Source organism: Pygocentrus nattereri, chromosome 14, assembly GCF_015220715.1.
Source record: "Pygocentrus nattereri isolate fPygNat1 chromosome 14, fPygNat1.pri, whole genome shotgun sequence".
Taxonomy (NCBI): Eukaryota; Metazoa; Chordata; class Actinopteri; order Characiformes; family Serrasalmidae; genus Pygocentrus; species Pygocentrus nattereri.
In genome coordinates, this window is record NC_051224.1 from 17,963,653 (window position 1) to 17,980,272 (window position 16,620).

Genomic DNA, 16,620 nt, shown 5'->3' on the forward strand with positions numbered 1-16,620 from the left:
GGTCGCATTCTCTTGACAGATAATATTGCTTGTTATAAGAAATAATGCTAAAGGTAATGGAATAAGTATTTAAAACAAGCAAAATAATGTCCAGAATTTGTTAAATCATCATTTCATGAGAAATAGTAGCTACATCAGTTAGATTTAAGATGATTCTATTTGCCAATATGTCATTTTTTGCAATGCCAATTTGAAAGCCTGTATACACCAATGAGGCATAACATTATGACCACCTCCTTGTTTCTACACTACAATTACAGATTGTAGACCATCAGTGTTCTGCATTCTTTGTTAGCCCCCTTTCACTCTGTTCTTTCGTGGTCAGGACCCCCATGGACCCTCACAGAGCAGGTACTGTTTGGGTAGTGGATTATTCTCAGCACTGTAGTAACACTGATGTGGTGGTGGTGTGTTAGTGTGTTGTGCTGGTCTGAGTGGATCAGACACAGCAGTACCGCTGGAGTTTTTAAACACTCACTGTCCACTCTTTTAGACTCTCCTAACTTGTCAGTCCACCTTGTAGATGTCATGTCAGAGACGAAAGCTCATCTGCTGCTGCACAGTTGGTGTTGGTCATCCTCTAGTCTTTCATCAGTGGTCACAGGACGCTGCCCACAGGACGCTGTTGGCTGGATATTTCTAGTTGGTGGACTATTCTCAGTCCAGCAGTGACACTGTGTTTAAAAACTCCAGCAGCACTGCTGTATCTGATCCACTCAGACCAGCACAACACACACTAACACACCACCACCACATTAGTGTTCCTGCAGTTCTGAGAATGATCCACCACCCAAAGAGTGTCTGCTCTGTGAGGGTCCATGGGGGTCCTGACCACTGAAGAACAGGGTAAAAGGGGGCTAACAAAGTATGCAGAGAAACAGATGAACTACAGTCTGTAATTACAGAACTACAAAGTGGACCTATACAGTAAGTATAGGACAATGAAATGAACAATGAGCGTAGAAACAAGGAGGTGGTCATAATGTTATGCCTCATCGGTGTATTTTGTCGTTTTTCTCTTTTCACAGAATTTAAAAGTACCTGTGGCCCTTATATTGTGTTAAAATTTCATGGTGAATGGACCAATAGAAATGCTTTACAATTGCTTGGAAAAACATTGTTCCATTAACTTCCATTCAAAGTCAAGGAAGACTTTTCAAAAGTCATCATTTTTGTAGATATGAGGTTACGACAGAGAAGATACACTGCATGCATGTGTGCATTGGCTCATTTTTTGCATCTGCTAGTAGGGATCGTATGGAGGCCATGGAGAAGCAGATCGCCAGTCTTACTGGTCTGGTCCAGAGCGTACTTACCAGAGCACCGGACAGCGACAGCACGTAAGACTTCCACACATCACATGCACACGTAGAGCCATAAAGAACCCATTTGCATCCAAAATTCATAGACATCTCAAACAACAGTCTCAGTCACCACTCAGACACATTTTCCACTAATGTCAAATGTCAATCATTTGACAAAGATCAGTAGAAACCATTACCAGAAAGCATTTGACTGTTCAACACTGCACATTACATGCGATCCCATAGAGCACTATGTGAATGATGTGAGTCTGACCTCATTTAAAGCTTGCAGATTGTCTTGTAAGAATGTCTTGTTCCTGCTCTCATGTTTGTAATTGCACAGCCATTGACTGCTGCTCAGTGCTTCTCATCCATTTATGTTGCATAAAGCTCAGAAAGCCAGCGTGTCTTCACTCGACGAGCGTGGATTGTTGTACGTTGTGTCTGTGGCTGTGGCCTGTTGTCTGTGGAGTGTTTTGCTGCATCGCGGACGCACCCCCCTCCTCTGCTTCAGTCCTGGTATATCCGTGTTGATGATCGGTCAGATTCATTCATAATGGACATCTGAAGCCCATCAGCATCGGCATTGACTGTGTAGAACAACATAGAGACCATGCAGACCAGTATAACTCTATGAAAGTTTTGGTTTTGTTAATCTTTTTTACTATGTTAGACCAGATTAGTATATGCTATGTTTGAAGTTTTAGAATAGTTGTGTTATAATGACTACAACTGTAGGGTCTGTAGAGCAGTGTTAGCTTTCTATTAGCTGCTATGGAACTGAAGTTTGGTGGTAGAAGAGTGAATAATTAGTATCAGTACATTGTTGAGGCTCTTCCGCACTGATCAAACCAATACCAGCCTACTACATCCTGGCAAGTTGGCAGCTGGGTCAAGTCATTAAAGGGAACTAAAACTAGAGTTTAATATCTGTTTATTTTGTTACTCAATATTTGTCTCGCAAACAGTCTCGCCAAGTTAGTAGCCAATGAAAAAACAAAGAAGAAGATTTAAGACAGCCATTGATAAATTGGAAACAAATTGACTTATTTGCATTTATTTACATTTATAATCACTCCAGCTGGTTTCCTGATGCGTTTAATTTGCAATGAGAAACTGTAAAACATTAAAATGTCGCGAAGCTGAAGACTGAAGATTCTTATTCGCCAGGTTCTCATTCAAATTTTCTTTTTCCACCTTAAGTGGTGCAGAAGTTACATTTAAGTACTACTGGAACTTCTAATAGTAACTCAACAGTATTTATAATACAGATTCTTGTTCTGTTCATTTTCTATTTGACCTTCAATTAACTCTAAATTTTAACGCTTAATTTTGGCAGCTTTTTTAACTTTTTTTTTTTTTTAAACTGAAAAAATGTGGCTACAGATGCATCATGCAAGCAGGGACTTTCCCTTCTGCTTCTGTTGCTTTCCTATATTCTGCGTATTGAGCAGGATGTTGGCAAATGGTATTAAACCTGTAATAGAGGAGTTCTTGGGCGTTGCACTTCCTCTCGATTCTCAACAAGACCAGAGATTAATTGTTTGTCTAATGTTCCTCATAGAAACCATGAAATAATTCCATGTAGCTGATGTGTTTTTCCAACTGTTGATCTGCTGCTGCTCAAACTGTTTGAACGTGACCAGCGCAGGACAGCAAAGGAAAATAAGTTTTTTTTTCTTTTTATTAGCAAATTTTTTGCTAAGTGTTAGATTTTTCAGCAAGTAAGCACTAGTTCATGTTACATATCGTTGCTGTTGGGACAAAACCTTGTATCTCCAAAAGAGTAACTTTACAGGAGAAGGAAAAAACATACTTTACTTTTAATGTAAATCAATGGAATCAGACGTCTTTCCAGGTAATTTTGTGTCATTTCTTTTGGTCCATTCATCATGAAATCTACAGATACTATAAAGAACAACAGGTACTTTCAAATTATGCCCAAAGCTGAAAAACATAAAAAATGGAGATACAAGGTTTTCTTCCGACAGTAGAGATGTGTGTCATGGACAGAAAGTTTGGAAAGGTGGAGGAGATGTCAGTGAAAGAAATAAAATTTAGCCCACATAAGAAGTTAAATAGAAGGGATAAAAAGTTTAGGCATAATCTCATAAATTTCAGTTATTTCATCACTCCGTTTCAGACCTGACTGCTAGGTTTGTCACTGTTTCTTGGTGTTGGTCTGATTGGTGTTTAGGGAGTCGTTAGGTTCAGCAGTGCAGCGGTTATGAAGGGTTAGTTATTGCAGTGCGGTATTGGTTCAGTGTTGCGTTCTGCAGTGTGTTGGGGGCAGCGTCAGTATCACGGCTGTGTGATCCTCAGATGCGGCCTGCTGCGTCTCTGCATGATGGCTGGCTGCCCTCCGGACCAGGGGGCGGACTTCTCACGGCCCTTCCCTTTCTCTTCCAGCGAGAAGACGGAATCCACCAGCGACGGCTCCGCAACAGGAAGTGAGTAACACTACTTCGAGTGTTATTGAGGCATGTTGACATGTCAAGGTCAGGACGGAGTTGATTGGTGACAAAAAGTAGTCGTCACCTACTGCAATTATGATTAGAAAGGAATCAGAGGCACCCTGGGCCAGGAGCAGTCCTGGGGTCAGCCAACATCCGGGGCTGCCCATGCAAACAAGCTAGTTAGCTAAGTAAGGTTAAATCAACTTAGAAGGCATTCTTTTTAGCTAAATCTTGAATATCAAAGTTAACATTACTTAACATTACTCACACAAATATGACTTATTCTTTATCACTGGTTCTTACTTTTATTTTTCAAGGGCCTATATAATATAATGAATTTGTCTTCACTTTTTCAAAATAAAAGCCTTATGTAGTATGTAATTTTTTTTCGCTCCTCAGCCCATGCAGGCCATATATAGAAACTGAGATGCAAACTGAGTGGAATTTAACTAAATTTTTCAGTAACATCATGAATGCTAACTAATTTTACAGCAATTTAGCTCCACCTATTTACTTTGAAGTTATAAGGAATGTTTCAGCCCAGGCTGTTCTGTAAAAGAGGTGCAGTATAGGGCAGCCAATCAGATCATGTATCATGTATGTAGGAAATAGTCATGTCGAAATTAACTATAATGGGTACATAAAACCACAAGAGTACAAAAAAACTACAAGAAAAAGTAGAAAGATGTAGAATATGGGCCCTTTAATACCTAAAATAAAACTAGTAAATACTTCAGTTTCAGGCGTATCAGTGTTTTTAAATTTTCATAGTAATGTCCACAGAAAAATAATGCTAAGGTTCAAAGATGACTCATGAACGCTTAACCCCTTAAAATCCCAGGCTTATTACATACTAAGGCTTAATGTTCAGGAACTACAGGGGACTTTAATGCAAACTAGCTGAGCCATTCTTATGTTCTTGAAAATGTGTAGTAAAACTTTGCGCCCAATGTCAGGCTTGCTCTATTGAAGGGGTTAATTTACTAGTGCTTTTGAGCAAGGCTAACACTAAAGCTACAGTCTGGGCATTTGTCTTGTTATTATTTCTCCCCGTCACTCAGGGTGATATTATCCAACATGGGTGTCTGTTACCTGACATACCAGAATTGGCAGGTAGTGTTCTCCTCCAAGCATGTTGAATGTTGATGCCACTGTTAGCAGTGGTTTGAAAAGATAAAGTGGTGCTTCACGTGTGTTGGAAGCGCATGCTACTCTTTACCCTGCCTGTGTTGGTAGCTTTGTGTGATGGCGGGGAGACCTGGCTAGTGAGTGACTAAATTAGTGAGGAAATTGGATAAAAAAGCTAAAAAGCCTAAAAAATAGCTGGTGAGCAACATAGAAACAAGAGTGAGCTAATGTTAGAAATCGCTAGCTAGCTGACAATAAATCCTTTGGTATCACCATGTTAGCTAGCTTGTTGGCTAACAAGTATACACTATACAGCTTGTTTGCCCCTTTCTCCTTTTTATTGGTTTATTTTCCTACTTTCTTTTAGTGTGTGATCTTTTTCCATTGTCTTCTCCACCCATTGCCCCTGCCCTTTCTCCCTCTCTCTTTCTTTCTCTCTCTCTGAAAGTCCTCAGAGACTGCATTTTAAAGGCTAGTTCAAACACACTGCTGAAGGGTTCAGATGGGTTTGATTTGGCTTAGAAGGTTTTTCACCCCGAGTGTAATATCAGTTACCCCTCTATAGCCCCTCAGCAGTAGGTCAGTGAGAAGATTTCTCAGAGGTCTCAGTGTCTCACCCTGACTTTGAACTATGGCCAGTTTCTCTGATGTAGCATCCCTTCTCTTTCTGCTGTTGTATTTGTTTGGTTGCTTTGCATTTTCTTTTTGGTTTTTTGTTTATTTTTTCTCACTTGGATGAGCTGACCGCCTGTACTGTATGTTTCAGCTGGCCGGCTGATGAGGAAAGGTAGCTCTGTCTCTGCTCAAGTGTCTTTCCAGTCGTTTGGCCTGTGTGTGCAAGCGCACACACACACAAGCTTTAGTGTGTGTGTGTGTGTGTGTGTGTGTGTGTGTGTGTGTGCGCGTGTGTGCGTGTGCGTGTGTTTCTGTGCCTTAACTATGGCTCCCTCTCTCTCCTCCACAGTCTAACTCCCACTCTCCCGAACTCCCTGTCTATTTTCAAATTCTACACAGTTCTCACAAGATGTGTGTGTGTTTGACTGTTGTGTGCATATGTGTGTGTGTGTGTGTGTGTGTGTGTGTTCTTAAAGATGTAATCACTATGGACTTAATTTCCTTTCAATAGGAACTTTATGTGAATGCAATGCAAAATCATAATTTCACTGAATCAAAAATCCATAATCATTTTTTCAAACCTGTAACTTGTACATAAACTACTTGGCACAGTGCCAAGCATCGGCTAAAGTGATGAATCACGTTCCTCCTTTCTGGCAGTCTAATGAATATATCTGGGTTTGTCAGACCAGAACACATCATGCCAACAGTAATTTTTGGTGGAGGAGGGATAATGGACTGGGGCTGTTTTTCATGGTTTGGCCCCTATAGTTCCAGTGCAGGGTTATGCTAATGCTACAGCATAAAAAGGCATTTAGACAATTATATGCATGTAACTTTGTAGCAACAGTTTGTTAAAGGCCCTGTGAGTTCTATACAGGAATAATTTGAGGAGATCTGACCTCAACCTCACTGAAGAGTCTTGGGATGATGTGGCCCTTTCATGCAATAATAGTTGCTGACTTCATAATTGCTCTTTGGACTGAACGGGCACAGATTCCCACAAACACTCTCCAAAATCTTGAGGAAGGTCTTCCCAGAAGAATAGAGGCTGCTATAGCCGCAAAGGAGGGGGAGTAACTTCATATTAATGACCATAACTTATTTCCAGTTCCGTGGTTTGTTTTTGCACATGTGCAGACTGAGAAATCTGAAAGAAATCAAAGTTAGAGTTTACATGCACTGAGAAGTCTGATTACTGAGCTAAAATCCAGCTTTCCTTATCAGATTTCTAGACATCAATCTGAGAAAATGGAATATGCTGTTAAGATGACCATTTGAATTATCAGATAACTGCAGTAATCTGATGATAATATCATTAAGTGCTTGACACACTCAACGATGTATTTTGGTCACAATCCGACTGCACAGTGTCTCTGGTTGCTTCACTAATCTGCTTTTGACGTTGACTCATTTTCACAGATTGTGAAGATCAGGTGTTTTTAGGCTACATCTAAGCCTCCTCAGCTTTCTGGAGCCACCTACTTGGATTACACCTCTCAAAACATGAGACGTTTAAGTGTGAAAACGCTGGAATTGTGAATTCTTGCTTTAGCAGTATAAACATTGATTCATAATTGTAGCATGAAAGTTGTTAATATGTAAACTGTAAATCATAATTACTACACCAGTGCTATAAGAAGTAAATGAGGATTTGCAGTTATAATATTGATATATTATTCTTGCAAAATATAGGTCGCAAACACTTACAGTCGTATGCGAAAGTTTGGGCACCCCTGATTAAAGTTCCATGTTTTGTTGAAGAGTGAAAATAAAATAACACATCCTCTACAAAGAACACACCTATACACAATTTAATGCACAATTACTGTTTATTTGCTGAATTTAATGTAATAGGAAAAAGGCCTGTGCAAAAATGATACCATATTTTATATTTTTATAGTCTTATTTTTATTTATTTGTGCTGAGTAAAAGTGCAGTAAAATATGCAAAAAAGTCATAATTAAGTGCGTTCCCTGAAAAAGATGTGTTAACTTATTTTCTCATATAACCATTGACAAAACCTGGGGTGCTCATATTTTGCATATGACTGTACAGATTTTAAAATCTGATTATGGATTTACAATTTGCAAAATCACACAAAATCTCATCATTTCATTATACATAGTATTCCTTATGAAAGTGAATTAATTCCATAGTTCACCTTACGTGGAAGTTCCACAGCATTTAGGACACTAGAGAATGCTACTATTCCTGGTTCTACTTTAATCTACACTAATAGCATGCTCACTCCTACCATATGGACTGTAGAGGAGACAGTGCGCTGTGCTCCCAGTCTATATTTATGTGTGTGTGAAAGAGGGTAAAAGTGCGGTGGCGGGTGTGAACTGAAGTGGCATGTCTGTGTGCCTTACAGTCAGGTGTGAGCGTGTGTTAGTATGTGTGTGCTTTAGTGCTGGTGTTATTGGCCTATTTATGCTCTGCCCACACATGAGTTCTGTTAGAACTAGGGTAGACAAGCTTTATATATGTCCTGTAAAGCTTGTCCAGCCTCAAAAAGCAGTGGCTATGAAAGAATGCATTTGTGGGAAGAGTGTGGATACGTCAGTTAACACATGATGGCACCGTCCAGCTCCTGACCTTGTCTGGTACTGTCTGCTAGCTCTGACCCCATCGGCCCCACTGGCCCTGATGCCGCCCCCTGCCATGACCCCGCAGGGCTCCAATGTGTCCCGACTGCAGATGCAGCTCCATTTACATGAGCTCAAGCAGAATGCCACTGACCTGCGGAAGCAGCTCGACCAGCTTAGAAAGATGCAGGTAACACACCTCAGCCTTCTTATACATGCACACACACAGACACATACATACATAAACAGATGCTACACTGTTTATTTTGAATGTGCATGCTCTTTGAGGGAGTGAGGACCCTTGGAATAAACTTCACTGGCATGTAACACTGCTAGAGACCCATTCTGTGCAATGATACAGGCAACCATGTGACATGATGAACAATCACAGTCAGGGAGGCCACAGAAAATATGATGTGGTGATTAAAATCAATCGTAGTCTGGGGGAGGTCTCAAAAAAAAAAAATACAACGTGATTATGACCAAGGAGGTGTTGATAAACAATGCAGTGATTAGGACCAATCACAGTCAGGGGAGGTCTCAGAAAAACAATGCAGTGATTAGGACCAATCACAGTAAGCAGGAGGTCTAAATAAATGATGCAGTGATTAGGGCCAATCACAGTCAGTGGGATGTCCCAGTAAACAATGCACTGATTAGGACCAATCACAGTCAAGGGGAGGTTTCAGAATAAATGATGCAGTGATTAGGACCAATCATAGTCAGGGGGAGATTTCAGAATAAATGATGCAGTGATTAGGACCAATCATAGTCAGGGGGAGGTTTCAGAATAAATGATGCAGTGATTAGGACCAATCATAGTCAGGGGGAGGTTTCAGAATAAATGATGCAGTGATTAGGACCAATCATAGTCAGGGGGAGATTTCAGAATAAATGATGCAGTGATTAGGACCAATCACAGTCAGGGGGAGGTTTCAGAATAAATGATGCAGTGATTAGGACCAATCACAGTCAGGGGGAGGTTTCAGAATAAATGATGCAGTGATTAGGACCAATCACAGTCAGGGGGAGGTTTCAGAATAAACCATGTGGTGAACCCATTAAGCAGAGCACATGGCACAGTGCAAACTCAAACCACTACATTGGTTTGGATAAAATGTTTTTGTTTTGTTGGGAAATGTGAAGTATTCTGACAACATTCTGATGTTTTCACATTTTTACGTTTAGTCCAAAGAAAATTGGCCAGTCAAGACTTTTTTGGTCATACAGCTTCCATCACTTGTGAGCTACATTAGCCTCATAGCTCCAGTTGCGAAAAAATCAAACCAAACATGTCTTGGCTGGCTGACTATATTTGGATTTAGAAATTTCAAGGAAAAGCAACACACTACCCTGTTAGAAAACCAGCATATATGCTATAGCACTGTAAAACCAGCATATGTTGTGTTTTGGATGCTGATATGCTGGTCAGTCAGCATGACCATGCTAGGTAATAAGCTAAACCAGCCTTAGACCCGTATAAACCAGCTTAGATCATCATGGAATGCATGCTAGTTTTTACAGCAGGGTAATGACCATTTTTGTCACAAATCATAAGTTAAGATAAGTATTCAGTATGTTTTTGTAGCTAAGTTTCTTTAACTCGCTAAGCTTTTGGGTTTGTGAGCACCAGTGCAGCTGCCAAAACTCCAGAACACGCTCCCGCCATGTGAAGAGGGTAGTTCAGAGGAAATTTCCATCAAGACAGGGAGCAGAGACAGGCCTGTACATTTCTGACACATTGGGGTCTTTCTGAGCCCAAGAGTGTCTCTTCAAGTGCAACAAGAAAAAATGAGTTATCAGCTTACAGACGTAGACCAGCCGTCCCTGAACAGCATGCGTCTCCAACACGGCGCGTCTAACATCCAATAAAACACACAGACAGAAGCAACAGCAGGGATGTTCAGTCGACACTTCCACACAGTTTACTGAGAATTCTCACACCATCACCGCTCTGACAGGCCTGGGCCACTAGTGGAATAGTAAAATGATGAAAAGTGTAGTGTGAGTGTTTGTATCTTTATAGGGGCAAAATATTCCCACGATTCCAATAAAATATGAATTTTCTGATAGTGTGGGAACATTTTGTTTAGTTTTTATGTGGAAACTTTGATTTGTTTTTGTGGCGCATGAGCTCCCAGCCCGGAAACTTCAACAGCGTTCAACTGCTCAGTAAGTGTGTTTGTGTGTGGCCATTTAATCAGCTTTTTGTGGTCAGCAGATGCCCTCAAGATGCTACAAGCTTGAACATCTTGATATTGTGGTGGCTCATCACAAAGAAGCAGTCAACTGAATTGCTCAGGGACTCTACGTCTTTGTGCAGGCCTGCTGCTACAGCAGTGAAAGATAGGACAGTGGTTCATTAGCCTTTAGCCACCATGGAATTCTGTCAGCTGTCACAGTAACAAGGCAGTTAAATGTTGGGTCAGCAGTCATGTGTTGTGTTAAAGTTTTGTTTTTCTCTCTGGTTATGGTAGCTACAATGAAGTAGACTAGGTAAGCTCACTCAGGGACATAATGCTTCCTAGCTGGCCGTGTTAACCTGCAATCAGGCCCTCCAAAAAAATTCATTCTAGCTATGCCACTGGGTCAACGCTGATCTTTTTGTTGCAGAACGTTAAGGTCAGAATATGTGTAGATATTTCGATATTTAGCATTTTGCTATAGTAATATTGTAGCGTTCCACTACTGGCTTATTCAGGCATGGACATGCGGGATGCGGGGCCATGTGGAGCAGTAAATGCTGAGCATGATGGGTAAAGCCATGCAGCAGTGAGAGAGAGTTAAAAGCTTGTAAATAGTTGTTTCTGCTTGGACGTTATAGGTTTGCTGTATTTGTTGTTACGATGTCAAGTCTGTAACAATAGAAGAACCCGTTTTAGTAGTACCGAGTAGTACAATAGAACCATTTACAGCAATCTTCAATCTGAATAAATTCTTCAATCTGAATAACCATATCATACTTTTCTGTTTGCTATTTGGACGTATTAGTAATAAAATGTACCAACTTTATTTGTGTACTGTTTTGTCATTTTGACCCTAAGCTCACAACAAACATATGCCCCAACACAAAAACTTTGGATACCACTTAAATTGTGAGTGTGTGTGTGTGGGTGTGTGTGTGTGTGTGTGTGTGTGTGTGTGTGTGTGTGTGTAAAACTCTGACCCTGCCTGTTGCCAAGGGAGACAGCAGTGGATGTAAAGTTTTCATGCGGCTCATGAATTATTTAACAGACACACACACAGCCAAGTACACACACTACAGTGATGCATTATTTTCTGTGCTTTATATGTGACAAAACTAAAAAAAAGTTTCCTGAGGGCAGAAGAGCTGCATTTGCAAAATACTTATATCAACAGAATTTAGTGCCCCTCTCTCTCTCCCTCTCTCTCTCATTCTTCACGTACTCTCTCTCTTATTTTCTCTCAGCCTATATGTTTTCTAGTTTTTTGTTTCAAACAGCTTTATTGACATGAATTACAATAAACAATTGTTATTAAAATGATAAAAGAAGTGCTCAATATAAAAAGTTACAGCAAAAAAAATTATTTAACATATGTAATACACAGAAAAGTAATTAAACTAAATTAACATATAAAAGACATACATATATATATACAGTACTGTGTGAAAGTCTTAGGCACCAAAGACACATTTTCAAAATCTATTTATTTGTGTAGTATGTGTTTATTTGCTGAGAAAAGTGGTAATATTTGAATATACAAAATTGATAGAATATTAATAATGAGTGTGCATATATATATATATATATATATATATATATATATATATATATATATATATATATATATATGATAAATAATGATTTTATGGATGTTAGTGTTTGTTTAACCTTTTTCAATCCTCTCCTCGAGGAAGCCCAGTATTACAGTATTGTATGTAGTTAAAAAAGCAACTCCTGGTTTGACCAATCAGTGCTTCATTAAACTGTGCTCATGATGTAATTGATGATATTAACAAGTGTCTGTGGTGGCTGTGAAGGTGTGAAGGAAAAATATTGACCCAAGAAATTCTTGTTACTTTTTATTGTTTTTATATTTATTTGTATTATGAATATGACTTTATTCTAATGTATATTGTGATAAACTCACTGCTGAGGTAAATTGTTTAAACATTTGCTTAGATGCCTAAAACCTTTGCACAGTACTGTATATATACACTCACTGGCCACTTTATTAGGTACACTTATTATTTATTAGGTATGCCTTGATAGTAAAAGGTTGGACCCTCTTTTGCCTTCAGAACTGCCTTAATTCTTCGTGGCATACTTTCAACAAGGTGTTGGAAACATTCCTTAGAGATTTTGGCCCATATTGACATGATAGCATCACACAGTTCCTGCAGATTTGTCAGCTACACATCTATGATACGAATCTTCCATTCCACCACATCCCAAAGGTGCTCTATTGGATTGAGATCTGGTGACTGTGGAAGCCATTGGAGTACAGTGAACTCATTGTCATGTTTAAGAATCCAGTTTGAGATGATATGAGCTTTGTGACATGGTTCATTATCCTGCTGGAAGTAGCCATCAGAACAGTGTGCATCAGGTACACTGTGGTCATAAAGGGATGGACATGGTCAGCAACAATACTCAGGTAGGCTGCAGCATTTAAACGATGCTCAATTGGTACTAAGGGGCCCAAAGTGTGCCAAGAAAATATCCCCCACAGCATTACACCACCACCAGCCTGAACCGTTGATACAATGCAGGATGGATCCATGCTTCATGTTGTTTACGCCAAATTCTGACCCTACCATCTGAATGTCGCAGCTGAAATCAAGACTCGTCAGACCAGGCAACATTTTTCCAATCTTCTACTGTCCAATCTCTGTGAGCCCGTGCGAATTGCAGTCTCAGTTTCCTGTTCTTAGCTGACAGGAGTGGCACCTGGTGTGGTCTTCTGCTGCTGTAGGCCATCTTCTTCAAGGTTCGACATGTTGTGCGTTCAGAGATGACATTCTGCGTCCCTTGGTTGTAACAAGTGGTTATTTGAGTTACTGTTGCCTTTCAATCATCTCAAACCAGTCTACCCATTCTCCTCTGACCTCTCACATCAACAAGGCATTTTCGTCCACACAACTGCAGCTCACTGGATATTTTCTCTTTTTCAGACCATTCTCTGTAAACCCTAGAGATGGTTGTGCATGAAAATCCCAGTAGATCAGCAGTTTCTGAAATACTCACACCAGCCCGTCTGGCACCAACAACCATGCCACGTTCAAAGTCACTTAAATCACCTTTCTTCCCCATTCTGATGCTCGGTTTGCACTTCAGCAAATTGTCTTGACCACCTCTACATGCCTAAATGCATTGGGTTGCAGCCATTTGACTGGCTGATTAGCTATTTGTGTTAACAAGCAATTGTACCTAATAAAGTGGCCAGTGAGTGTATGTATATATACATACTATATTTCCAAAAATATTCACTCACCGATCCAAATCATTGAATTCAGGTGTTGCAATCACTTCCCTGGCCACAGGTGTATAAAACCAGGCACCTAGGCATGCAGACTGCTTCTACAAACATTTGTGAAAGAATAGGTCGCTCTCAGGAGCTCAGTGAATTGACAGAGCGGGGTCAGTGGATGCTGAGGCACATAGTGCACAGAGGTCACCAACTTTCTGCAGAGTCAATCGCCACAGACGTCCAAACTTCATGTGGCCTTCAGATTGGCTCAAGAATAGCATGAGACTGTGAGCCGGGCCTTCTCGTCCAACATCAGTTTCTGAACTCACAAATGCGCTTCAATCTTTATTTAGTCTCAGAGAACAATGAGGGTGCACCTCATTTACAATGTTGCCAAGTTAGTACAGAGTAAGGGACTGTACATAAAAGTACATTTAATAAATGAACACTCAAATCAGGCAAGTATAAAAAGTGAAACATTAATAATAATAAAAAATACGTAAAATAGAATAATAAAATAAATAAATACATAAATAATAAAACAGAAATTAAAACATACACAAGATGTAAAGGTTAATTAAATCAAGTAAAAATAAAATGAGGAACATAAGATAAAAATAATTTTAAAAACCTAATAAACAAGTTTATTGAAATGACAAATATTTAAACAACAATAATACAGTCTGCAGTGATGAGTGTTATAAGGGTCTCCAGTGATGAACCTCAGTGCCAAGTGATAGACTGAGTCCAGTGGTTTGAGGGAGCTGGCAGAATGCATGTTTGTAAGGTTAAACACAGGGAAACAGGATTTATTTTTATATAGATAGATATTTATACATATATATATATATATAGATATTTAGATATTTATTTTTATAGATAACCAAGCTTCTGCCTACATTTGCTAACCACTTTATTAATATGGGGTTTAAAAGTGAGTTTATCATCCAGCTGTAAGCCAAGGTAGTTATACTCTGTGACTTTCTCAATGTTGGGTCCTGTCAGGGTAGTGATTTACAGAATTAAAATCTGTATCAGTTCATCTGGAAAATAGCATGAACTTCGTTTTCTTAGCATTTAAAACCAGATTGTGTTTACACAAAGCAACCTGTAGAGTATTAAATGAGCATTGCAGTTTTCTTATTGCAGCATAAACAGAGTCAGCTGAACAGTATAAAACCATGTCATCTGCATACAGGTGTACTTTGCAGTCTAAGGCAGAGGCTGCAAATTCATTAAAATATATATTGAATAGAACTGGGCCCAAAATTGAACCTTGTGGTGCTCCTTTGGATATACTGAAGAAATCTGATTTGTTATGAATCAGTGCTACGCCTTATTGTCTGTCTAAAAGATCATTGTTGGTCCATTTTAGTGCATTTGTATCAAAGGCAATCTTTTGTAAGTTCCTTAGAAGAAGAGTGTGATCAACTGTATCGAATGCTTTTGATAGATGCACAATGCTTCTTCCTATCTATGGCTGTGTATCATTTAAAACCAGTGTGGTAGCTGTGTCTTTTTCTAAAGCCAGACTGATAGCTAAACAGGACAGAATTTTTGTGTAGAAATGATTTCAGTTGACTATTAGGAGTTCTAAAATTTTAGCCAAACAGGACAATTTTGAGATTGGCCTGTAGTTATTTACATCTGCTGCCTCACCTCCTTTATGCAGGGAAGTTACATGAGCTATTTTCCAGATCCTGGGAATTCTGCATGATAAAAGAGAGAGATTAAAAATATATGTTATGTATTCTAAAATAACTGGGGCTGCTAGACGCAGGAAGTAAGGGTCCAGCCCATCTTCACCTGTAGTTTTTTGTGGATTAATAGTAGTAAGAAATTTAGCAACTGTGATTGGAGAGAAGGGTTGGAGTGTGAAGAGACCATGGCTCTGTGTAGCAGTAGAGTTGTTGTCAGTTTTATCTAACTCCCAATTTGAGTCAGTTCAAAAATGTGACCAGCTGCAGCAAAACGTGTGTTAAAAACTACAGATTTCCTTCTGATCCAATATCAGCTGATCATCAACTATAACACTGGTTGGAAGGGTAGAGGAATTGTTTTTAAGGGATTTTACAGTTTTTCAGAAGATCTGTGTGTTTGTAGAGCTGGAAATCAGGCTGAGATAATAATCTGATTTGGCCTTTCTAACTGCAGAGCTACACCTGTTTCTCAGTTGTCTGAACGTGATCCAGTGGTCTCTCTCTCTCTCTCCCGTGCGTCTAGCAGTGGACCAAGCTTTATTTCTGGCTTTAAATTAGGAAAATTAGGAAACTTCACTAGTGTACCAAGGACTTGATCTGTCGCTTATTCTTTGCTTTTTGTGGGGCGGGGCATGTTTGTTTACCACCATTAGAAATTAGTTGCTAAAGTGGTTTAGTGCCAAATCAACATCTGGAATTTCTAGTGTAAGGTGGATTTCACTCGTTGCTAAGTCAGATAGAAAAGCCTGTTCGCTAAAATGTTTAAAATTTCTTCTGGCCACCATCCGAGAGCCTGTTTTGTTTTTGGAACTGTTTCTAAGGCATCCAATGGGGCAGTGGTCACTTACACCAAGGCCACAGACTGCTGAGGCAACAATTCTGTCCATTTTGTTGGACAGAATTAAGTCTAGCAGGGTAGATTTGGTGGGATCCTTCAGATTTGGGCGTGTTGATTCCATGATCAATTGTGTGAGGGTAAGATTTCCACATATTTCCTTTAAGTAATCGGATGCATTAGAAAGCCAGTTAAGATTAAATTAAAAGATTGTGATAAAAGAGTGGCTTTCATCAAGAGCAGAAGACAGAGCAGAGGGAGGCCTGTATGTCTCAGCTAAAATAAGTTATTTTTCCCAAGGGGCACTTTCAGAGCTATGAACTCAAAGTATTTTTCTTTGGAGACTGCAGTTAATAAGGTGGCTTGTATAGTTACTCTTACATAAATAGCTACTCCGCCTCCTCTTGATTCTCTGTCTATTCTAAAAAGGTTAAAATCATTTAAAGCCACATCTTCATCACTTACAGATTGTCTAAGTCAAGTCTCTGTTAGGATTAAAATATCCTTTATCAGATTGTGCAATCAGGACTTGATTTTGTCCTGTTTTATCCATTTATC

At 39.5% G+C, this 16,620-nt stretch overlaps 1 protein-coding gene across 15 annotated transcripts in view; it reads left to right on the top strand.

The window, feature by feature from the left end:
- The window catches only part of si:ch211-278a6.1 (SRC kinase signaling inhibitor 1), a 244,733-nt gene that overhangs the window by 176,944 nt on the left and 51,169 nt on the right, over positions 1–16,620 (top strand). For 10 of the 15 annotated variants that reach the window (XM_037544604.1, XM_037544607.1, XM_037544609.1 and 7 more), the window contains 4 exons: positions 1,248–1,340; positions 3,627–3,754; positions 5,655–5,675; positions 8,127–8,284. In XM_037544604.1, coding sequence (XP_037400501.1) covers positions 1,248–1,340; positions 3,627–3,754; positions 5,655–5,675; positions 8,127–8,284 — 400 coding nt within the window. The remainder of the gene's footprint in view (positions 1–1,247; positions 1,341–3,626; positions 3,755–5,654; positions 5,676–8,126; positions 8,285–16,620) is intronic. The other 5 variants (XM_037544611.1, XM_037544605.1, XM_037544612.1 and 2 more) reach the window with 5 other exon arrangements.